General features: G+C 44.1%; 2 protein-coding genes and 1 pseudogene across 10 annotated transcripts; all 3 read left to right on the forward strand.

Annotated features, from left to right (window-relative positions):
* Window positions 1-6,934: 6,934 nt before the first annotated feature.
* On the forward strand, window positions 6,935-10,348 carry LOC101759543 (annotated as a pseudogene).
* Window positions 10,349-10,689: 341 nt separating this feature from the next.
* On the forward strand, window positions 10,690-15,444 carry LOC101759949 (disease resistance protein RPM1). 9 transcript variants are annotated; one of them, XM_022828367.1, is made up of 6 exons: window positions 10,694-11,173; window positions 11,250-11,345; window positions 11,452-11,493; window positions 11,632-12,063; window positions 12,153-12,415; window positions 13,304-15,444. In XM_022828367.1, the coding sequence occupies exons 2-6, from the start codon at window positions 11,328-11,330 to the stop codon at window positions 14,511-14,513; spliced, it is 1,965 nt and encodes a 654-aa protein (XP_022684102.1). In that variant the 5' UTR covers window positions 10,694-11,173; window positions 11,250-11,327; the 3' UTR covers window positions 14,514-15,444. The 9 variants fall into 9 exon arrangements, with proteins under 9 accessions (XP_012702680.1, XP_022684102.1, XP_012702679.1 ...); XM_012847225.2 differs by lacking the exon at window positions 11,452-11,493 and having other exon boundaries at window positions 10,695-11,173; XM_004977212.3 differs by lacking the exons at window positions 11,250-11,345; window positions 11,452-11,493 and having other exon boundaries at window positions 10,695-11,173; window positions 11,632-11,927; window positions 12,012-12,063.
* Window positions 15,445-16,145: 701 nt separating this feature from the next.
* LOC101761827 (dystrophia myotonica WD repeat-containing protein) lies at window positions 16,146-22,436 on the forward strand. The gene is made up of 11 exons (XM_004977216.2): window positions 16,146-16,598; window positions 17,326-17,640; window positions 17,724-17,832; window positions 17,937-18,039; window positions 18,835-18,922; window positions 19,013-19,096; window positions 19,815-19,911; window positions 20,007-20,094; window positions 20,868-20,973; window positions 21,062-21,151; window positions 21,626-22,436. The coding sequence occupies exons 1-11, from the start codon at window positions 16,419-16,421 to the stop codon at window positions 22,055-22,057; spliced, it is 1,692 nt and encodes a 563-aa protein (XP_004977273.1). The 5' UTR covers window positions 16,146-16,418; the 3' UTR covers window positions 22,058-22,436.
* Window positions 22,437-23,534: the final 1,098 nt, after the last annotated feature.

Here is a 23,534-nt window from a genome sequence, read left to right on the forward strand (position 1 = left end):
ATACCGATCAAAGAGAATTTGCTGCTAGGACATGCTTCACTGTGTTACAAGTACAACTTTGTGGATGCATACCCCGTCATAATAATGTATAACTCTTCCCTCCAATACTTAGCTGTAACTCTGTGCCTGATCGAAGCATTGGTAAGCTGTAATCGTTTGCACTAGTGCTACAAATAGATCAGGAATCATTGGAACGAAAAGGATCCGTGCATCAAGTAGGCAGCTTAAAATAATCGCAAGGTGAGCAGCACATGGTGATGGGGTATCCGGGCCTGCTATTTTGCTAGGATCTGTAAACCGCCCTCGGGCCCTACGTGCAGGAGAGATGGCAGGGAGAGAGAGGGACAGACAGGGGAAGGGTGGGGTTGCTGCCTTTGCTTATTCTTGTTTAATGCGGCCTTTTCGGCATTTCTATAAAACCCTAGAGCAGATATTCGGTGGCGTCGCCTCTCGTTTTCACATTCCCACTTTCGCTTCGTTTTGATTGGTCCACAGCCCAGTCCGAATTTCCATCCTCCAAGGTGGGGTGAAGTTTTTGTTTTCAAAGAAAATTATGTGATGCCTTCCGAATTATGCGGTCCTTTTTATAAAATATGTACACTACTTGTAATATTAGTCAACAATATTTCAAGACAAGGCATGTACATAAGGATGACCATAATTAACATAATGTGGTAACGCGACGGTGGAGCTACGAAAAACATTCGGTGCTAAAACTTATTTCTTTTTATTATGATGAATACCTGACGAATATCTGAAACGGAAACATATCGCTTAGCAACGAAGTATTCTTGTGCGGAAACTTAGCAACGAAGTTAAGAAGTTGTACATTTCTTCTATTCTGACGAGTAACTGAAACGGAGAGGTGGCGTAGCAACGTCGATCAAAGTTAGGAAGTAGTTCATTTCCTCTGTAATGACCAGTAACTGAACCGAAACATGTCACTTACGAATGTCGACCATAGTTAGGTAGTGGTTCATTTCTCCAAGTTCAAGTATGACCAAACAATTGAAACGGAAACGCGCCGCTTAACCATGATGATCGAAGTTGGGAAGTCATACATTTCTTCTAGTATGACCAATAAGTAAAACAGAAACGTGTCGCTTAACCATGCCGATGGATGTTAGGAATAGAAACGTGTCGCTTGGCAACAATGATCAAGGTTAGGAAGTGGTACATGCAACACCGTGTTCTTATCTGGACCCGAGCCTTTATTTTGGATTTTTCTTTTGACCATATTTAAATTTGCTCTCGCCGACATTTTAGGTACAGGGCTTTTTGCACGTATAGAGGACATGGCGACAAATTATTAACTGCAAAACACGTCATCCTAGCTTCTATGTTTACCGTTTTTAATATACAGATTAGTCGTGTTGGGCACATTATTTGTACTTCCACAGTAAATATTACGTTATTTTTTCCCAAAGTTTCTAGAATTTTAAGCCAACATTGTAACTTGCAAATAGCGAAAAAAGTTTTCGTGACTTCAAATTTCTAGCTTGTTTTTTCCCATCACATCTAAATTCACTCTCATCACCTTTCAGAAAAGAATCCCTCTCATCATTACTCTTGAAAAAAGTTCCAAGAATTTAACAAAATCTTGACAATCAAAATTCCAAAATTTCAACAAAAAACATGATCAGAACATCTGAAATGTAAAAGTATTTATGACCGAACAAAGTACATTTCGAGTGGGTGAGGAAGGCAGCCTGGTAAATTATTAGAATTCTCCGCATGAAGGGGAAAAAAACAGAGAAGGAAAAGAAGACAAAAGTTTGAGGAGCCAAAAAAATTCCCGGCACGGTTTTGGCGGCACTCTTTTCCCTCCTTTTTCCTGCTTTTGGCTTTCCGCAGGGTCCTTTTTAATTTGTTTTGGAGGGAAGACCCGAGGCGCGAGAAAGAGTGAGATGGAGTAGGCCACCCGTGGGTCCTCGGAATGATGGACACGGACGGACGGACGGAGCCAAGAAGAAATGTGATGCGAGATCGCTCGGCCGAGAGAGTGTCCAGGCTCCCCACCCGGCCACTCGCCTCCTTTTCCGCCCTTTGCGCCATGCACGGCCAAAAGCCTCTGCACGAGCCCCACATGCGATGCGCCAGCACCAGTCCACTGCACACCACACCACACCACCTTGAGGCATGGTGAGGCTTCAAAAATATTCACCACATAGCAGTGGAATGAGCAAGAGCAACAGCCTAATTGCTGCTAATCGCGAGGAAGATTCAAACGGCAGTGGGCATCAGGCGGTATGGTAGAGTAGGCTAAGTACTCTACTAGCAGACCAGCAGATTTTGACAGTTTTGCATGTTTTTCACATGTGGCTTTTGTTGCATTTGCATCATGGCTGCTTGGGCATTTGCGTGGGTAAAAAGTAACTATACTCGTGCGTGCATGTGTTTTTCACGAGGGCATGTGTTGGTCACCTTTTTGTGGGGGTTGTTGGTGGTGTTAATTTGATGTTTTCCCTCTCTCTCCTCTTTTCACCTTTTGTGGTAGGTGCTGGTGTTTTTTTTTCCTCTTTGAACAAGGAAAATTTGGCATGCATGGGAAAACTACCTGAGGGTTGAAATGAATCGCACTCTGTTCTAATAAAATATGAAAACAGATATAATAATAAATGAAATGAAAAGTGGTTGCTTTGTTTGTGCACAAGGTTATTTCCAGTGGGGAGTTTCATGTCGCGGTTTCCAAGAGCGACATGTCACCAAAAGAGGTTTGAGTTGGTGAATGAAACCGATCCCCCCTGTAAAGTTTCATTTCACGATTTCATAGACTGCACATAACATTTAATTGCAAGGCATGTGATTGGATATGGTCAGATAAAATGAAACTCTTTAGCCCCTAATGCTAGTTTCATCAGGTTTCATAGTTTTGTAAACAGTGCATGCACAGTTTCATAGTGATGAAAACTGCTTTCATCTCTCTCTTCTCTTCGTAATTATGTTACTATGTCATCGCATATGCTAATGAACAGTGCATGTACAGTTTCATCATGATAAAACTCCTTTCATGTCTCTTCATAATTACATTGGCATGTCATCCCATATATTAAATGTGTATAAAATCTCTGTGAAACTTCCGCCGGAAATTGGAGCATGTACCGGAGTATACGGTAACGCTGGGCGAGGAGACGACTAGAGAGGAGTACGAGCCAATGAGTGGCACCTAGATGTGGGGAGGGAGCTCAGCCTCAGCTCGTCGTCGTAATGTTTGCGCATGATTGAGTGGAGTGGTTTTGTGGTGTGGAGGGAATTGAAAGAGGTCGGACGGGTAGGGGGACACTGCAGGTGGGGGTGTCAGACCGGGGAGCATCTAATGCTGCTGACAGCTCATCCCCCAACAGCACCAGCCCCAACCCTCCTCCTAGCTCTCTCTCTCTCTCCTCATCTCTCCTCTTGTGTAGTATCCCTGTACAAGCACAACCATTTTCTAGTCAGAGTAGTAGTCGTTTTTCTCTTTCTTTTCTCGATGAGATCATACGAATTCACGAGGGGCCTTTTACCAAGCCTGTTTGCCAAAACAAGGTAAAGCTTGGGTCCAGAAACAGCTGAGTGCCTGAGTGTGAGTGACTGGTTAAATGCTAACTAACTGAAGCCTGACAGCAAACACATGCTGCATAAACGAAGAAAAGGTAGGGCGAGAGAGAGCAAGGAGCCAAGGAATATCTGCTGCCTCTGTGCTGGGAGTATATACTATATTATTAAGCGCGATGGGGGTAATCTTTACCACGACGGCAATGATTAAACAAGCTGATCGCACAGAATGTCTTTTACCTGCGCATAACATGGCGGGAATACTTTATTTTACCGGTAGTAGTTGTGGCGAAAGAGGGGAAAAGGAGGAAAGAAATGATAACAATAATAATCTAGTGGCGTCGATGATGAGGGGCGAGGTAGTAAACAAAACAAGGGCCAGGAATACAGTCATGGCCTCATGGGTGGTGCGGGTGGGGAAAGGGAAGTCTCCTGCCAGTCAACTCCAGGCTGGCCCACCCGCCCGCGCTAATAAAGAAAGAAGGGAGCCGATAGCAAAGGGTTCCGCCGTGGGCCCACCCGCTGCTACTACTCCAGCCGTGCGATGCGAGGATTCACACCAGCCGCTGGTCGCGGTGTCTCGCTCGCCACGAGCCAGCCTGCCTGCCTGCCTGCTCGTCCATGATCAGGAGGAAAGAGGGAGGAGGGTAAAAGTTGAAGTGAAGCGCCGGGCAGTAAAGAATGGGATGGTGATTATCTTTCGGGCAGGCAGGGCAGCCACGTTCCACACTTGTGGGATACATCATTTCGCTCCGTCGGACTCGAAAAAAAGGGGGCGAGAGTTTTTTTTTTTCTTTTTGATAAAGAGGGGGCGTCATACTAGGGTACTGGAGTAGTACGTCGCAGTACAGAATTACTCCACCCGGGCGATTGGTCGGGCGGTTCCCATCATCCTCATGCCGTATCGCCATGCTGATGCAGAGCACAAGCCGGCATCAAGTCAAAGCACAGGTCAAACGCCAATACTAGGCCGTGGCAGCTGGGAACCCTGGGTCTGTTCGCTTCAGCTTATAAGCCAGCTGAAAAGTCGAAACGGCTGATTTGTTGTGAGAGAAAAATACTGTTTGGTGGCTGATAAGCCGGCTGAATAAGCTGAAGCGAACGGGCCACCTTTCGCGGCGACCGCGATCAAGCGAGGAGATTGACTGACTGATGACTCGGTTGGGGGGTGTGGCGCGCATGTGTGTGGGTCTGAGAGTCTGACCGCCTCTTGACTCTTTCGTCGGTCACATGGACCTACTCCAACGGAACGGGACGCGGTCGCTCGCTCGTCGTCAAGCGTCAACGAAGGAACCCGGGGTGGGTGATGGGTCGATCCGGATTGCCTGCAAGTTGGACAGAGGGCAGACGTGCTCTGTCATTCATTCTAGCCAAGCCACCAGCCCACCACCCTCGCTAGTCACTCCCCACGGTGAAAATTTCGAACGCCATCCCCCTAGCCGCCCCTCCGTTACAGCGGGTAAACAACGATGGTGTAGACGTACGTGTAGTGCAGGCAGCCACCAGGATCCGTCCGGCCGGTCTGGGCCTGCGCCGGATCGGCAAAGCTGCGCACGTGATCGACCGGCCTGCCTGCGGCGGTCTGCATGCATGCTCTACCGCTCTATAGCGTGCTTGCACGTACGTACAGGCGCAGTACCTCCTGCTACAGTATTAGCGAACGGGACCGGTAAAAAGAATGTGAGAGTAAAGTTTACTGTCTGCGGCAAAAGGGTGCGTGCGCGCGCGGGCGACATCTTTTTTACTGCCACTTTGGTACCGCTTTTAAAACTTTACCGTGCAGGAGAGCAGTGGTGGTACTCGTACTGCATTGAGCGCGCTGATGTGCAGGTAAAGAGTGTGCCTGTCGCTTGATTTTTGTTTTAGTTACCACCGCAAGTTGCAACTAGGCGAGCAGCCCTGGCAAGTAGACCTGGCTCTAGCTATCTCCTGCGGCCAGCAACAGGATCCTACAGTCCTACTGGCTGGCACGAGAGGACCATCGAGCATGGCCGTGATCCAGCCAGCCAGCCAGCCAAGGCAAAGCCAGGAGGGAGGGGAGAAGATGATGCGGCCTATCATTGGTTGCACTACAGCGGGGCCCAGGCATGGGTGCTCCTCTGCTCTCAAATTGGCAGGCTATCTCGTGCTCCCCTCCTCCCCTGCGGCCCTGCCTGACTGACGATGACGTGGACGCACGGACGGACGGACCGTGTCCGTGTGGGTGGTGGACCGTGCGTGCGTGCACTCTCATGTTCCGAGTACTGGGTGGGACTGGGCCTCGGGAGATGGGGGCCCACAAGAATGTCCTGGAGTTTCATGGGCCGGCTGCCGCCGAGTGCATTTTCATCCTGTTCTTAGAGAGGAACCAACCCTCCTTCAGTCCATGCATGCACACACCGATTACAGAGTATTCGTGCAAGTAAAATTCCATCACCAGGTGCCTACAGAAATGTTGGGCTCTGGTTATTCCGAGTTGAAAAGCAACGACGGAGGCCCTGACGCGTCACGGGACAGACAGGGAATGGCCCACAGGTCCAGTGCTGTCGTTTCAGCAACTGATGCCTGCGGGCGTACCTACGTGCACCGCTCGAGACCCCTGCATGCAGAAACTAGAAGTGCAGATGCAGATGAAGGCTGTCAACCGCGCGCCGTCCATGAAATGAAGCCCTTGTTTACTTTGCGAATTTGGGAGGTGCCAAATTACTGTAGCGACACTGTAGCGTTTCGTTTGTATTTGTGAATTATTGTCCAAATATTGACTAATTAGGCTCAAAAGATTCGTCTCGCAAAGTACAATAAAACTGTGCAATTAGTTTTTGATTTCGTCTACATTTAGTACTCCATGCATGTACCGCAAGTTTGATGTGATGGGGAATCTTCTTTTTACATAGTGCCAAAGTTGGGAGTTTTGTAGGAAGTGAACAAGAGCGAAATGAAAGAGGTCGTGCACTGCCACATGGACGGCGGGGTGACACCATGATCGATCCTTTTGCGTGCCCTGGCCCCGCCCGTCAATCCTGTCGGCGCGCCAGGGCTGCATGCATATATCTGATGGAAAGAACAGTACGGGATATAGAAAAGGCAACAATCTTTCTTTCATTGCCAGCCATCTTCTGGGTGACGAGTCAGCATGCAGTTTTATACGTACATGCACGTCAATGATATGATATTGCGTAACACAACTTTTAACTTAGATATACATCTTGTACGGCTATAGTATAACGTACAGTACTCGATAAGCTTTTGCTACGGGAGGACGATGCTAGCAGTAGCAGCTGGTAAAGCACGATGATGCTACAGAGTCAGCTGGTAAAGGACCCTACCCAGGCAAGAATCATCATCAAGATCGGGATCGAGGGACTCCCTGCAGCGATGACAGTTTCTATCTGCGTATGACACGAGTCAGTCCGTTTCTCCCTTGCGGTTAAAAAAAAAAAACCAAAACCAAATCTTTTGACCAGCAGCTTCTTCCTCTTCCGCTAGCCCATCTCCATCACATCCGGAGGTCCAGAACCAACGATGCAGGTCGGCAGTAAGGCCCGCGGCTCCGCGCCCTCGTGCCGGGCTATCAGTTTAAAATAGCACACGGCAACCACGCGTAGCTCACGTCGGCGACGATCTTGTCGCCCCAGCTCAACTTGACAAAAGGCCACCGACGAGACAACCGGAGATGGCGAAGGTGCTGAGGGAGAGCTAGAAGAGGCGGGCGAAGATCTTAAATTCGGTTGCCCGCGGGATCCGATTCAGCTCACCGTTCACCGATCTGAACTCTCCCAGAAGGTAAATAATTATATTGAAGCTCCCTGAATTGCCCCAGTCAACCCATCTCTTCTTGTTGTTTGCTTGATGACAAATCGGATCTTCATTTTTTTCAAATTGCAACCACTACTAGAGTACTAGCGCTGCTTCAGTGTATGTCTAGTTGTTATTGTAGTGGAGAACTGAGCTTTGTTCTCCCGGATGGGATAGGGAGCTAGTCTAGAGTGAATGCTGCAGCGAAATGCCTGTGCGCCTCCTGTGTGTTCTTTATTATCCAACCTTGCTACGATAGTTGAAATCCATCCTATCCCAAGGCTTCCAGGTTCACCCCAGAAGCAATCCTAACTCGATTTCATGTATTTTATTTAAGCTGTAACTTGATGAGGTTAAAATGCATCTGTACAGCAAATGCACATACCCCCACCGGACATCCTGCGCGTCAGCTAATTCACACGTAAGGAAAGCCTACGCTCCTGCATGCAAAATTAAATGGAGACAACTAACCACGTGACGCCATCTTAGAGCTCAACCCACCCACCAGAAAGCATGTATGCAGGGAATCTTTTCTTGATTCAATATGATAAAATGCGATGTCTACTAAATCACAGTTACGATTTTTGATCCGTTTGAAGCATGTTGTTGGAAAAAACATGCTTAACACAATGAGATCCATGAAGGCTATATTTGATGAAGTTTTTTTAAGTATGTATTTGCAATTAAGTTGTACTTTGAGTTGCAAGAACCCAATTACAACTTGATTGTAGCCTATTTAGCCCTTGTTATTTATGGTTGCAATTATTTAATACTCAGTTGCAACCTATTTACTACTCTAATTGCACCCAGATACGCTTCCTACTCAATAGAATTGTATCCAGCTAGTTACTACTCGGTTGCAATGCGGTTGGTACTCTGGTTGCAACAATTTACGATTGCAATTCAGAATTGCAACTTGACGTGATTATAGTGACCATATGCATATATTACACAGAGTTATAACTAGTTGTAACTCGGTGATAGATAGAGTTGCAATCGGTAGTACATTGATATGCAACTCGCTTAAACGATAAAAAATATATCCATGTTGGATCTAGTTTTGTTAAGCATATTTTTTTGAGTCTCATGCAACAAACGGTTTGTCAATCGGAATTATGGTTTAGGAAAAAAATTGTTTTAAAGACTCAAACCAACAAAAGATTCCACGTATAGATTCCACGTATGTATGCAGTCTGGTAGGATTTGCATGCTAGGTGATTTTACGTGGTAGGTGGAAGATACAAATTAACTTAGGAAATATGCACCGCATGTTCGGTTGGGTGCGCTGGTTTCTTAGGTGTATTATAGCAAATATACACGCACATTATTATATCTGTTAATATGCGCTCAGTTATCTGAATTTCAGGCCCTTGCACGCGATCGCAGTAGATCCAGGCCAAGCTGATGGATGATAACAGCATTCAGCAAGCATTGATAGAAGATCCTCCTAATGTGCTGAAAAGGAAACCATCTGGAGGAGCTAAATGGTTTCGAAGAAGCAGGTCAACTCCCTAAGATCCCACCGATCAAAAACCCGCAGAACGTGGCTCTCTGCTTCATGCTAAGGAGTTATTCAAGGAGATACGGCCAAGCTTCAGACTTGTAGGCCTCCTCCTCTGTCTACCTGGTAGTGGGTGTCATCATCTTTTACCTTTTCATGGGTCAGATATCTGGGAAGACAGAGTGCTTGATGCTCTGTACTTCGTCATTGTCACAATGGTTGGCTATGGGGATCTTGTCCCAAACAGTGCCACGACAAAGGGTAACACTTTCTAAACTGTAGTACCTACACATCGGATGTTTGATACTAATTAGGAGTATTAAATATAGTCTAATTCTAAAACTAATTACACATATGGAGTCTAATTCGCGAGACGAATCTATTAAATCTAATTAGTCCATAATTTGACAATGTGGTGCTACAGTAACCAGTTGCTAATGATGGATTAATTAGGCTTAATAGATTCGTCTCGCAAATTAGTATAGGAGTTCTGCAGTTAGTTTTATAATTAGCTCATGTTTAATCCTTCTAATTAGTGTTCGAACATCCAATGTGACCCTCCCAAAGTTTATTACCTCGTATCCAAACACACCCAAAGTTTCGTCTTCACAGGCATGGCGATGATTGCTCTCCTCATCAGCAAAGCGGCGGACTATCTTGTTGAGAAACAGAAGGTGCTGTTCTTCAAAGCACTGCACATGAACATGAAGGGTGGTGATGCAAAGATGATGAGAGCAATGGAGACAAATCGGATAAAGTACAAATTCTACTGCGTGGCTCTACTTGTTGCGATGGTTATGGTTGTTGGAACTGTATTTCTGTGGAAGGTTGAGAAGCTGAGCCTTGTGGATTCCTTCTACTGCGTCTGCGCCACGATCACCACCTTGGGCTATGGGGATAAAAGCTTCTCGTCCAAATTGGGGCGTGTTTTCGCGGTATTTTGGATAATCGCCAGTACTATCATATTGGCTCAGTTCTTCCTGTACCTTGCTGAGCTCTACACTGAGCGACGGCAGAAAATGCTGGCCAAATGGGTGCTCAAGAGGAGGATAACCATGGACCTCGAGGCAGCTGATCTGGATGGCGACGGGCAAGTTGGGTAAGTGCATGACTTGTTACCTCATTTTTTCACCCGTCTTCCAGCAATCAATATTTTCCGAACCTTGATCTGTTTTTACAGTGCTGCTGAATTCGTGCTTTACAAGTTAAAAGAGCTGGGCAAGATCAACCAAGAGGATGTATCTTGTTTCCTGGAGGAGTTTGACATGCTCGACGTTGACCAGTCCGGCACACTCTCAGCTTACGATCTTACTCTGGCACAATCCAGTCAATGACTGTTGTATGCTGCGTGTGCATTTGATTGATTTTGCTGCTTCGAATGGTTTCGGCTGATGTTAGCATTTCTTGTCCATACGGAACACTGCAATCTTGTAAAGACACAAAGCAACTTACTTAATTGGCTGGCACGAGGATGTAAATTTGGCCCGGCCCGGCAAGTATCATGGGCCTGCCAAAATATTATTTTGTTTTATACGTGGGAAAAAACAAGGAATTTACCATTACAGGCGTATCCTAACCAAATTCGGATTCAAATTCAGACGATCCGATCTGTATCTGGATTCGTTAAGTACGAGAATGTTTAAAATGCTATATTTGATCCATTTCCATCCCTAACTAATAGAGGTGGCAAGGACTCCACCAAGAGACAATGCCCAACTGCTTCATCGACGGGGACTCTGGTCTGTGGGATGGAGTCTTCGGATGAAAATGATAGAAATACGTTTTTTTAATTTCCTTTTAATAAAGTTTCTGTGCTTGGTCTTCGTGACGCAGCCTTACGTGAACACGCGTACTGGCAGCCGGGAAGGTCAGAGCTCAGACGTGACGTCGTTGCCTAGTTCCCACTGACCTCCCTCCTTGCCTAGTTCCCACTGACCTCCCTCTGCCGCGGTCGCTTCGTTCCCCTTTGCACTCGCTGGCGCAGTTGCGCCTCGTCGCCCGAATCCAGGCGGATCTGTGTCCAGATCGATCAAGCGCCTCGGCTTCTTGATCCCCCGGCATCCAGCCGGGCCGACGCCCGGAGAGCCATCGTGGTAGGTACACGGCGGCGCTTCTTCCTCCTCCGACGCCTGCCGGCTGCTTCACTGTACGCCTGGTACGTATGATTTACCTATCAGGGAGCACCCTAAATCTCTAATGCTTTCCTTAGCTTCATGAAAAAACAAGAACCCTGGAGACGGTGCTGTTCGTGTGCGTGTGAGGATGCTGGCGAGTGCTTCGACGGGACTAATGAACTCAGTCCTCGAAAAGTTATCCAGTCTTATGGCTGATGAGTCCACCAAGCTCGTAGGTGTGCATAAACAGGTATGATTGGCGGGCACCATGCTCTTACGACTACGACAATTTGATTGTTTATATTATAATATATATGGTCTGACAGGTCTGTCTGTCTACCCAATCCAACATCCGCGTTCTATGCTTCTAGTTCTAGTCAGCCATACCTGAAATCTGTAACCAAATGTGTTGCCAAATTCAGGTATGGCCCCGAATTTTTAGTTACACTGATTCTACCTATTAATTTTAAAAGTCATTGTAACCACAAACAAATTTGGTTTCATTTCCTTCACACATGCTATACTCAGGAAGAAGAAAGGGAAAGAAAAAGGAAGGGGAAAAAAACCCGGGTACAGTTAGTTGTCATACCCAGACGAAACTGTAGCAAAAACGTTACAATATTAGTACTTTGATTCAGCCTGTGGTTTCAATTTCGTTAATTATTTCTGGATCAAGATCAACCCTGACTTTTTATATCCAAACTGCAGTTGCGGTTCCTCCATCATGAGCTCAGCAGCATGCGGGGTGCTCTAGAAGATGTTGCGGACATGGAGGACCTGACCAACGAAACCAAGGTGTGGAGAAATGAAGTGACGGAATTGGCCTACGACACGGAAGATTGCATCGATGATTTTAGACACCGTGTTGAAAGTCCACATGACGGACAAGGGTTGATGTGTAGGGCTGCTCGTCTTCTCAAGACACTGATGGCGCGCTATCAAATATCTAGAAAAATTGAAGAGCTCAGGACTCGCGTGCAAGAGGCCAGTGATCGCCGCACAAGGTACAGACTTGGCGAATGTTTGTCTAGATCTGCTCATGTTTCTGTTGATCCTCGGATCACTGCACTTTATGCAGAAACATCAAGCCTTGTCGGGATCGATGCCCCTAAAGAAGAGGTTATCAAGTTGTTGACTAAGGTTGGTATACATCACTACATTGTTGTTATTTTTGTTCTAATAAAGATAGGGAATTTACCCTGTTATCTTTTTATTGTTTGTTGAGGAAGGTCGATGATGCGTCACCACAAGAGCTAAGAGTGGTATCTATTGTTGGGTTTGGAGGCCTAGGAAAGACTACACTTGCAAATGAAGTCTACCGCAACCTTAGATTGAGTTTTAGTTGCAAGGCTATCATATCGGTGTCTCAGAGACCTGACATGATGAGTCTTCTCAACAGCCTGTTCTCAAAGGTTTCGGGGCAAGGGGCTAATCACGCTAACGATCTGCAAGGTCTAATAGACAATCTTCGAGAGTATCTCCAAGGCAAAAGGTATCTGAGTTTATTCTTCTATACGCTCCCTCCTCCCTCCTCATTGTTTACACATTGTCATCTTTAAGACATCAAGTGGCAATATGATCCCTAGCAAACACACCGGAGCATTACTGTTTTTTAGAACCCTTGTAGTACATGTTTCCAATACAATGTCATGCAACCGATTTGTACCGATTCAACCATTTAGTGAAATATTAGTCGTCAATTCCACCTACAATTTGCGGCAAGGGTAGAAAAAGGCTCACTACAAATCTACTTGGATAGAAACTCTACGTAATTAACTAGCTCGGTAGGTATATCATTAGGAAGCTGTCACCGCAACGTTAATATTCCAAGGCACATGCTATGAACACACAGGTAACTAGTTCATTGGTATTTTATTACATTAGCTCGAATTGATGGTTTTTTGTTATGGTACTCCCAAATCATTACTCACGACCTGCATTTTTCGGACAATCAAATATTTTAAAAATGTAGAGATTATCTCCTAGCAGGTTATAGTTCACCCATATCACCAAATAAACCATAGTAACTCCTTTTTAAAGATGAAGCGTAAAAGGCAGTAATATGTTTGGAATGCGCTTTTGTAAACAAGGAGGAATTTTATCATAGATATATTTCACAATCCAACAATTGATTGCTTACTAGTGGACAAGACATTGGGCATATACTACGTGGATGGTCAAGTGTGACATGTACTTGTGTACCGCTGGACATGTTCATGCGTGAGAACTGAAAGTTTGATGTACGAGATTTTTCTCTCTCCATTTTGAAAAGAAGAAAAATGTGGAAAATCCTTGAGCATGTGCGCATGTTAAAAAATGAAATATCTTCATCTTTTGTGTTGGGTTAATGCGATGTTTTGTATACACAAATTTTTTCCAGGTATTTTCTCGTGGTTGATGATTTATGGGATGCATCAGCATGGGAAATTATAAAATGTGCTTTTCCAGAGAGTCACTGTGGCAGTAGAGTGTTGACAACTACACGAATTGAACGTGTGGCTGTGGCAAGTTGCAATTATCAGTTGAAGTTCGTTTACAGGATGAAACCTCTGGGTGATCATCATTCAAGACAGTTGTTCCTTCGGAGAGTTTTTGGCTCAGCAGATACATGTCCTGAGCCATTTGAAGGACTACAAGAGAAAATTCTTCAAAAGTGTGGCGGCCTACCACTAGCAATCATCACTATAGCCAGCCTTTTGGCTAGTCAGCCAACCAGGTCAATAGAGCAGTGGAAGTTTGTCCTTAATTCTTTACGCCACAACCTGGGATTAGATCCAACATTAGAAGGGATGAGGCAGACATTGAACCTTAGCTACACTCACCTTCCACATCCTCTTAAGGCATGCATATTGTACATTGGTATGTATCCAGAGGATTACGAAATTCAGAGGGATGACTTGGTCGTTCAATGCGTAGCTGAAGGTTTCATTAGTGGAGTAGATGGGAGAGAAGCAGTGGAAGTGGCGGGGAGTTACTTGAATGAACTTGTGAACAGGAGCATGATCATCCAACACGTAAAATATGGCGCTAGAGGGGATCGCATCATCTATAGAGTGCATGATATGGTTCTGGATCTAATTTTGTCCAAGTCCACAGAAGAGAACTTCTTGTGTGCAGTGGAGAACCTACAGGCAATCAGCACAAGACAACGGCAGTACAAGGCTCGCCGGCTCTCCCTACAGTTTCAGGACAGAAGCCTAGTTGAAAGTGCAGGCCGCATTAGCCTGCCGCATGTTCGATCACTGATCATTTTTGGATGGCCTCATGGTAGCCTTGAACTGCTTGAGCTCAAGTTTATCCGAGCTCTGTATATTGAGCGTGCCACCAATGAACTTGACCTCACTCTGATCAGCAAATTGTTCCAGCTCAGATGTTTATGCGTTCGTGGCAACTACAAACGGCTGCAGCTACCTGAAGAAATTATCGGTCTACAGCATCTAGAGGCAGTAATCATATTGTCAGACTTGTCCAATGTTCCACGGGATATTGTTTCTTTGCCTGCTTTGTTATACTTGCAATTTCCCCCAGCCGCGTCTTATCCCATTGGAATTGGCAACATGAAATGTCTCCACACTTTGCGCAGCTTTTGATCCCAGCAAGCAGTCGGTGGCTAACACATGGGCCCTTGGTGAATTGTTGAACCTAAGGGTTCTTGATCTGTTGATCGCTGGTGGAAGCTTTGCCAATAAAGGTGCACACATGGATGCTCTTATGTCCTCCCTGGAGAAGCTAATCAGTTGCAATCTCAAGACACTATCCATCATCGCACGGGACAATGTGGGTCGTCACGGCAGGTGGAGTTCTTTGTGCTTCTCTTGCTCTCATCTCGAGCAACTCCACCTATTATACTTCAAGATCCAAAGGATGCCGGCGTGGGTTTGCCAACTACGCGCCCTCAGCAGCCTGAAAATCAAAGTCGGGGGAGCTGTGCGAGGACGATGTTGCTGTTCTTGCAGGGTTGCCTGTCCTTGCTCGTCTTGTTCTGGACGCTGAGGTTGTTCCTGCCGAAGGGGTCGTCTTCAGTGGTGGCACGGCATTCAGGGTCCTTGGTTACTTGAGAGCTCCCTACGTGGCAGAAGCGGGCGTCACCTTCCAGGCAGGATCGACGCCCCAGGTCGAGGTCCTCAGGTTGCTGGTGAGGGCGAGCGATGTGCAGCGGCATGGTGTCAAGCTTGCCGGCATCGAGCACCTAACAAATCTTAAGCAGGTGCTCGTCAACTTACGAAATGGCGACTGTGACGAATCAGAGGTGCCGGCAATAAAGGAGGAAATTCGGAGGGCTTTTGATGCCCATCCAGCTTCCTCCAGCATTCAGATCGAGTTTTATTGAGTCCCGATACGATTAAATTGCACTTTTGTTGGATAACTTATTTTTTTAGATTTGCTTGTGGTCAGGTGACTGCTCTGCGGCTTATCCATCCGTCAACTTTTGGATCGAACAGTCAAGCAGTTCTTCAGTGTTCTCACTGTTTTTGTTTCTTTCAATTGGGCGTTGGGCCCTCCTATGCTCTGTTGGGCTTCTTTGCATGCCTTATTTATTATTGGGCTTGGCTGAATTAGGTAACAAGTTCCACACCATCCAGGTAGGTAGGTCATCATCAGGTGTCAATGTGTCAGGTAGGTTCGCCACCATTCGAATCTGAAGAGCGTCAAATTTCGTATTTTTCTACTCTCCGTTCCAAATAATAAAGAGTCAAATCATTTAAAATTTGATCAAAATTATAAAGAGATCACAAAAATGTATGGCATCGAATAGATATACTATGAAAATATATTTAATGAAAAAACTAATGATACGTATTTGGTATAATGATACTTATTTGGTATCATGAATGTTAGTACTTTATTGTATAAATTTGATCAAATTTAAGATGCTTTGACTCTTCGAGAAGTTGGAATGTTGAAACGGTGGGAGTAAATGTATATTAATATAAGCGGAAACTAGATAGAGTTACAGTGGCAGTGCCGGTCAAAGCAGTTCAGTCAAATATTCGATTGAGCAAAAATTTAGTTAAAAACGTATGAGTTACCTTGTAATTTGCAGGCCGCCGGCCGGAGAAGGGTCCGCGGCCTCTCATGAGGCGGTAGTGGCGCGAGCCAGGATGAGTAGTGACGTCACGGGACTCCTTCGCGCCGCAGGCGGTTAGCAGCTGACGGGCGGGGTCCTTCCGTTTTTCCGCTATCATTTTAGCTGAAGAATAATAAACGCGGCTGTTTTTTTTTAGTTGTTCTTCCGCCTCCAAATTGCACCGAGCCATTTCTTCGTCTCGGCTTCTCATCCCCAAATCGAGCCAGCCACCGCTCCTCGTCTCATACTCCTCCTCCCTCGCCGCCGCCTGGATCCATCTGTGCCTCTGGGAAACCGTACCCGCGCTCCCCTACTCCCCCACGGACCAGCGCCGAGCCGGCGGAGTCTGTTCGTTACCGGCGGTAGGGTTGCGGCCCGGGAGTTGATCGCGGGGGACGAGTAGGCGCCGGCAGCGGTGGCGCCTGGCATGGCGGGGGCGCCCGGGGTGGGGCCGGGTGCGGGGGCGGGGGGTGGCGGCGGCGGAGGCGGCGCCGCGGCGGGGCTCAAGACCTACTTCAAGACGCCCGAGGGGAGGTACAAGCTGCAGTACGAGAAGACGCACTCCGCCGTCCTGCACTACAGCCACGGCGGCAAGACTGTCTCGCAGGTACGGATGCACGCAGCACGCTGCTTCTGCTAGGGGATCTAGATCGGTCTCGGCGGGTGGCCGGTGGGGGTGGGGAAATCGGGTTGTTGCAGTGGATGATTTTGGAAGTCCTTTTTAACTGCTATAATGGGATTTGGTTGGGTTCAGGAGCGGTTTAGAGCAAATTTGAAGTAGAGGTCGTGTCCTTCGATTCTGTGCTGGCTGCTCCATAGTAGAATTTGCGCTGCTGCCGTTAGCTTGCTTATTAGGCAATTTAGTTTTATATATGTTACAAGCTTCATTCATGGGCAAAGTTGTGGTTCTCATTTTGTTTTTGTATGAGTTGAGCCTTTACTTTAGTGAAGAAGCACAATTGAACTATTGATAACTTTTGTTGGTTTGTTTCTCGATTCTGCCATACATACAGGACTTCTCAGGTTTTGATGATAAGCTTGTCTTCTGATCGGGAGCATGATTTACAGTGGTCATTACTCATTGGTTGCCATTATCAGAGTTGACATTGGTGTTAGCTTGCTTGTTAGATGGTTTAGGCTGTCAGTTTTGTATGATGTTTCATCCATAACATTGTAGTTTGTTTGCTTTTAGTTTAAGCTAGACATATCAGTAAACAAGCAGTATTGATAACTTTGTTGGTTTATTTCTCAATTCTGTCGTAAATTTAGCGCTTCCTTGATTTCAATGGTAAGCTTGTGCTTTGATAATTAGTTTGTGGTTTTGATTGTCACAGTTGACAGTGGCATACCTCAAGGAGAAGCCTTCTAGCCAGGGGTCCCAGCCATCAACACCAAGCTCCAGCAGTGGGATGCGATCTGCGGCAGCAAGGCTGCTGGGCACTGGGAATGGTAGCAAGGCACTTAACTTTGGTGGGGGCAACGGTGCAAGCCGGGCTGTTGCTGGAAGCAGCCGTATAGGAGGAGGCCTTGGTACATCTACGAGCCTTGGTGGATCACAAGGGGTTGCGAATTATGATGGCAAGGGTACATACATTGTCTTCAATGCTGCTGATACGCTATTCATCAGTGATCTCAATTCACAGGAGAAGGTATTCAGTCTTTTTACTGGATGCATACTACGCACAGTTTTTGGTGTCTTGCTATTTTCTGATCTGCTGGTTACTTCCGCTAGGATCCAATAAAGTCCATTCATTTCAGCAACTCAAACCCACTGTGCCATGCATTCGATCCAGAGGCCAAAGAGGGGCATGACCTGATCATTGGGATGGGATCAGGGGATGGTTCGTGGAATTGATTACTTGAACCCCATTACGCTTCAAACTGAACTGTGCATAAATATGATGCCTCCATTTTCATTTTCTTTCTTTTGTGGGCTATTGTGCAGTGTATTCAATGTCACTGAGGCAACAGCTACAAGATCCTGGAAGAAAGCACGTGGCAGCTCAACATTATAATAAGGGTGATAAAGATGGCTCCTCCAATGGCAGGTATGTTTGAATATTGATTATTAATTTGAATGACATACATGATACATATGATCCTTTGAAATTATTTGTATTGACAATGTTCATAAATATTTTAGATTGCATATTGTTTACATTACTATCACATGATTTAGCATATCTGGTATTCAATCAAGGCAGCACAGTTACATGTCTAGTAACAGGGAAGCAAGAACTTTTGATTTTCCTGGATATATCCATGTGGTTTAAGTTAAGCTACAAAGCAAAGTTTAGCAGGTAGCAAAGTTACCTGCACTTTCCAGGATTCTCAGCTTTTTTTTTAAGCTTTGTACTCTTGAGTTCTGACTTCTGACATAAGCGCTATTAATCTAATCCTAGTGGAGTCAGGGTTTCTTGTCCTTCATGGCTTTGTGGTAAAGCAGTGGACTCTATGTATCTGGATTACTTGACTGCTTTCAAGTAGCACCTGTTAGCCCAAATTTGCTTTTGTCATCCGAAGCCATCTTATTTTGGAGCTTGGATGATTTAATTCTTTGTGTGCTCGTCATCTGGTGTCAAACAGTGTCTGCTTGTATTTGAATTCTTAAACTTGTTTGCTAGTGAATCTAAAGAGAACATTTTCTTAATTGGATTATCTGGAAGTGTTTTTCTTTTGGTGCCCTTTATCTTTTAGTGCTGCTGGGTGAATCAGCTATCTAAAGTTTGATGTTATAGCAACAGAAGCAGAACATTCTTTGTTATAGTCCTTGCGGATGCCTATCTTTCTCAATTTGTTTAAATTAGTTCCCTAATTAACATCTGGATATTAATATTTTGCAGTCGGTGTACGTCTGTTGCATGGGTGCCAGAGCGTGAAGGCATTTTCGTCGTTAGCCATACTGATGGAAATTTGTATGTGTATGATAAAGTGAGCAGCTTCTAGTTATAGAATCTGATAATATTTTTAGACTTTGTTTTGGTTGATTTTGAATTGACATTCTATCTTCGTTGCATTCAGAACAAGGATGGGAACACAGACTGTACATTTCCAGCTGTGAAGGATCAATCCCAGTTTATGGTTGCACATGCAAAGTCCAGTAAGGTATTTAGGTTCTTCGGTGACTGCTTGCCTAAAATGCATTACTTTGGTGAAGCAAGATGCTTTAGCATCAGTTAGCATTGTAAAAGCCTAAAAGGTGCTCCTTTTGCTATGTTGGCTTGAATTTGTCGACTGTACAACTCTTCAACTATTCTAACTTCTACAGAATAAAAGCGTTCTAACTTTAAATTTTCTTAACAATGAACACTCTTATTCCTCATTACTGAAGCATGGAAATAGCAATGTCCATATAATTTTCCTGTCATTTGAAGTTGCACATATTGACAAAATCTCAAGTATTTAAGAGAGCACTCCATCTAAAATACTCCCTGGTGCAGATTACCTATGCTTAAGTTTCTGAATTAAAACATAAAAATTGTCCTTTAAGCGCTAGTTTTTTACTTAATTGATTTATGCTTGCATTTCAAAATTTGCTTCTAGCATTCAGCATCATTTTTAGTAGAATGCTATCTGTCACCAGCACTATGCATTTGTACTGCCTCCACCTGTTCACTGTTATTGGTTTTGATCACTAGATGTAGAATCGATGTTGCTAAAAGAACTTAAGTTTAGGGTTCTATGAGCTTGTTGTTAGAGTATCTTATAAATACTCCTGCTTGACGTTTGACTGGAAGAATTTTGATCAAGGTATAGAGCATGATTGGCCTTGAAAATGTGACAGAATAATTAACTGGGATTTATACCATGAATAAAATTGCAGAGCAACCCAGTTGCTAGATGGCATATCTGTCAAGGTTCGATCAATGCGATTTCCTTTTCACCAGATGGTGCATACTTGGCGACTGTTGGGAGAGATGGTACTTGCCTTTTCCTTGGCAACTTTTTTTAATCTCATTATAGGATCCACCTTTTTATTATTCTGCTTGATCTAACATCGATAAACAATGTGCAGGTTATTTGAGAGTTTTTGATTTTTCAAAGGAACAGCTAATATTTGGTGGAAGAAGTTATTATGGTGCACTGCTGTGTTGCACTTGGAGGTAAGTGTGAATGACTTGTGCAGTTTAATTGTTTGACATCTATACCCACATGCATTTGCCTTATTATTTCACTTCTACTATCACCATGTATCTACATCATTTGCTTCTTGTTGGCTATTTTAAACATGTTAATGAATTTAGTTGCCGTGGCTCTTTCTGATAAAGACTTCCTGAACTATATTACTTTTAGTCTCAAACAAGCACATCAATTGACTAGCATAAAGCAGTGCTGTTAGTGTGACTTACTGTATCATATGTATAAAATTATATTTTTATCTTCTATCTGCTTATTTGATGTTTTGTGGTACTTGCCAATCGTGCCTGTTCTTATTGGTGACTAAATTTGCTGGCTGCTCCTGCTCAGCCTCAATTCTCGCAGCTTGAAATATGTTGCTTCTGGAACATCAAATAATCATTAATTGACTTCCACCAGCCATAGATTGTCCATGCTTGTTGTAACTGGTGTCTTTTTATATGATCTGAAATATGTAGTTTTGGATGTCCACTTTACTTCGTATATGGTCTAATTACAATAATGCACTGTGAATCATAACAATAATTTTCTAGAATAGTTTCTTTCTGCAATTTATTTTTTTCTTGATGCCATGGTTAAATATCCTAGTTTCAGTGAAATTGCATCTTGCTTCATTCTGTTGATTATTTCTGATCACTGATTTTTTATCTGCAAATTGTTTTTATCACTGTTATATGGGTTCATCACACAAAATAACATTTCAGCCTCTGACCTAATTTCATGTTCTGTGTGTCTACAGCTCAGATGGAAAATATCTATTAACAGGTGGTGAAGATGACCTTGTGCAGGTATGGAGCATGGATGATAGAAAGATCGTTGCATGGGGTGAAGGACATAATTCCTGGGTAATGGTTTCACCTGCATTAAATTTTCTCAATGTTCCTTGTCAAACTTGTTTGTTGAGGATTGTGCTATTTTTTATCCTTGTGGCAGGTTAGTGGAGTTGCTTTTGATTCATATTGGTCTCCACCAAGTTCTGATGGAAATGGAGAAAATGTCTATCGCTTTGGTTCTGTTGGTCAGGTATGCCAAGTTTATATAGCTAGTTTAGTTTGGATTTTGAAATGCTACATCACAAACTTTGTGCATCGAAACCACGTTGTAATTGTAACAAACTCTACTTCTAACTAGGTTTACAGAAGGCTAAGATATTGTTTTTAAAATAAAAATAATAATGGACACCTGATATTGGAAAACTTGTCTTTCCATTTTCTTCCATTGCTGGATTACTATGAAACCTTATATTGATGAGCCTGGTCAGATTTGTGTAGTACACTGTTGAAATGTTTTCTCTCAGCTTTTTAAAACCTATGTATTTGGAGCCATTGTTATATTCTTGTTTTGAATATAAAGTTGATTTGGCTAGAACTTTTTTGATTTAATATCATTTCTTGAGCATACTAGGCTACTAGCATATGCTTAAATATAGTCAGTTGGCATTTTTCTTACGGCATGATTTATTCCTGGAGTAAAATTTCCATTGTGACATACTTGTAGGACACCCAGCTTCTTCTATGGGACCTGGCACTTGATGAGATAGTTGTCCCACTGCGTCATCCTTCATGTGCCTCGCCAACATTTAGCGTCGGAAGTCCTTCTGCACATTGGGACAACGCATGCCCTCCAACAGGTGTTCTTCAACCTTCTCCAAGAATGCGAGATGTTCCGAAGCTCTCACCCCTTGTTGCTCACCGAGTACATGCCGATCCCCTCTCTGGTCTGGTGTTCACTAATGAATCAATCCTCACCATCTGCCGTGAGGGCCTCATCAAAATCTGGGCCAGACCGGACCAGAGTGAAAACAACCAGCAATCAAATTCTTCAGAATTTGTTTTAGGCAGCCCTGTTCCAAAGGATAGGGCAATCACATCGTCCAATAAAGCAAGTGGCTCCAGCTTCAAGAAACCATCGTCAGTTCTTGTGACGTGATGAACCGACAGGATGTTTCTTGTGGGTGTTTTCCTCTGATTACCCTGGTCATAGGTGCTCACGCATCTTACTAGCATCGTGGTTAATGGGGGTGAAAGTGAAATTCTCAAAAGGAGGCTGCAGGTGGAGGTTCCCGGGCTTACAGCAATGCTAGTGTTGCCAGTTGTGTGGCGCGGACGAATAATGGAATATGCTCTTGTACAGATACATATACTTCATGATGAAATTGTATAAATTCACTGCGTGTGTTCCATAACGACCATGTATCCATTTTAGCTGGTGGATTGGCGGTATCCTTCCTAAGATTTGTCACTTTCTAGGAGACTTGTAAATTATGAACCATATTACTTAAAGAATGCTTTCGATCTCTCTTGGTGTATTACTATTCATTTTCTGTCTTCTCCAATTATAGAGGAAAACCATCATCGTACTTGCAGGATGTTTCTGTGTGATATCGACGATTGATCTAATCTTGCAAGTATAGTGGATTATAGTTATATTCATTCATTGAATATATACGTGGGCTTTCTATACGAAAGGAATTTAGATTACTGCCTTGGTGCCTTTGAATGAACTGGGCAATTGGTCCACATTTGAACTTTGAAATTCATCTTAGCTTTTCATTTTAGGCTATAAGTTATTTCTAAGAGTTTTGGAAGAGATTCATTGAAGTCACTCTTATCATTTGGTAAATTTTCACTCCACGACACAAAAATTTTGAAATTCACATTTTTGCAAATTCAAACATCTCATAAAAATACGGCATGTTACAATTAGATTTTATCCAATTGTAACCCTAGGTCGTCAGCCTATATAAGTCGGGCAAGGTGCCCCCCGAGGGTAATGCAATTCACCCTATCGCACGTTAACTTTTCACACCTATGATCAGCAATACAATCCACCAGAACACATGATGTAGGGTGTTACTCTCCGAAGGCCTGAACCTATCTAAATCTTGCGTCCCTGTGTTACTATTCGAGTTCTTGATCTTACGATCTCCTCCGCCTACAAATCTACTACCTGGGTAACCCGGTATGAATAAAAAAGAAAAGGCATATCCAAGGGACTAGACTTCCTCTGTTTTTTTTATTAAGTTTCTTTTTGAACGTAACTTTTCCTTGCATTCGATTAAGGGGGTGTTTGGATCCCCGAGCTAAACTTTAGCCTCTATCACATCGAATGTTTGACACTAATTAGGAGTATTAAACATAGGCTAATTACAAAACCAATTTTACAACGTCTAGGCTAAATCGCGAGACGAATCTATTAAGCCTAATTAGTCCATGATTTGATAATATGATACTACAGTAAATATTCGCTAATGGTGGATTAATTAGGTTTAATAGATTCTTCTCGCGATTTAGCCTAGGGCTTCTACAATTAGTTTTGTAATTGACTCATATTTAGTCCTCCTAATTAGCATCCGAATATCCGAAGCTGAGGATCCAAACACCCCTAACTTTTGTATGGTCTTTTG

The sequence above is a fragment of the Setaria italica genome, chromosome VII (assembly GCF_000263155.2).
Source record: "Setaria italica strain Yugu1 chromosome VII, Setaria_italica_v2.0, whole genome shotgun sequence".
NCBI lineage: Eukaryota > Viridiplantae > Streptophyta > Magnoliopsida > Poales > Poaceae > Setaria > Setaria italica.

What these genes read in the sequence shown, in the direction of transcription:
- LOC101759949 (XM_004977211.2), top strand. Translation starts at nt 11,072, where the DNA reads ATGCTGGCGAGTGCTTCGACGGGACTAATGAACTCAGTCCTCGAAAAG. An exon ending in TCGTAGGTGTGCATAAACAG is followed by an intron (nt 11,174 to 11,631) that starts GTATGATTGGCG and finishes TCCAAACTGCAG; the next exon opens with TTGCGGTTCCTCCATCATGA. An exon ending in GAGTATCTCCAAGGCAAAAG is followed by an intron (nt 12,416 to 13,303) that starts GTATCTGAGTTT and finishes AATTTTTTCCAG; the next exon opens with GTATTTTCTCGTGGTTGATG.
- LOC101761827 (XM_004977216.2), top strand. Translation starts at nt 16,419, where the DNA reads ATGGCGGGGGCGCCCGGGGTGGGGCCGGGTGCGGGGGCGGGGGGTGGC. An exon ending in GCGGCAAGACTGTCTCGCAG is followed by an intron (nt 16,599 to 17,325) that starts GTACGGATGCAC and finishes TGATTGTCACAG; the next exon opens with TTGACAGTGGCATACCTCAA. An exon ending in TGGGATGGGATCAGGGGATG is followed by an intron (nt 17,833 to 17,936) that starts GTTCGTGGAATT and finishes GCTATTGTGCAG; the next exon opens with TGTATTCAATGTCACTGAGG.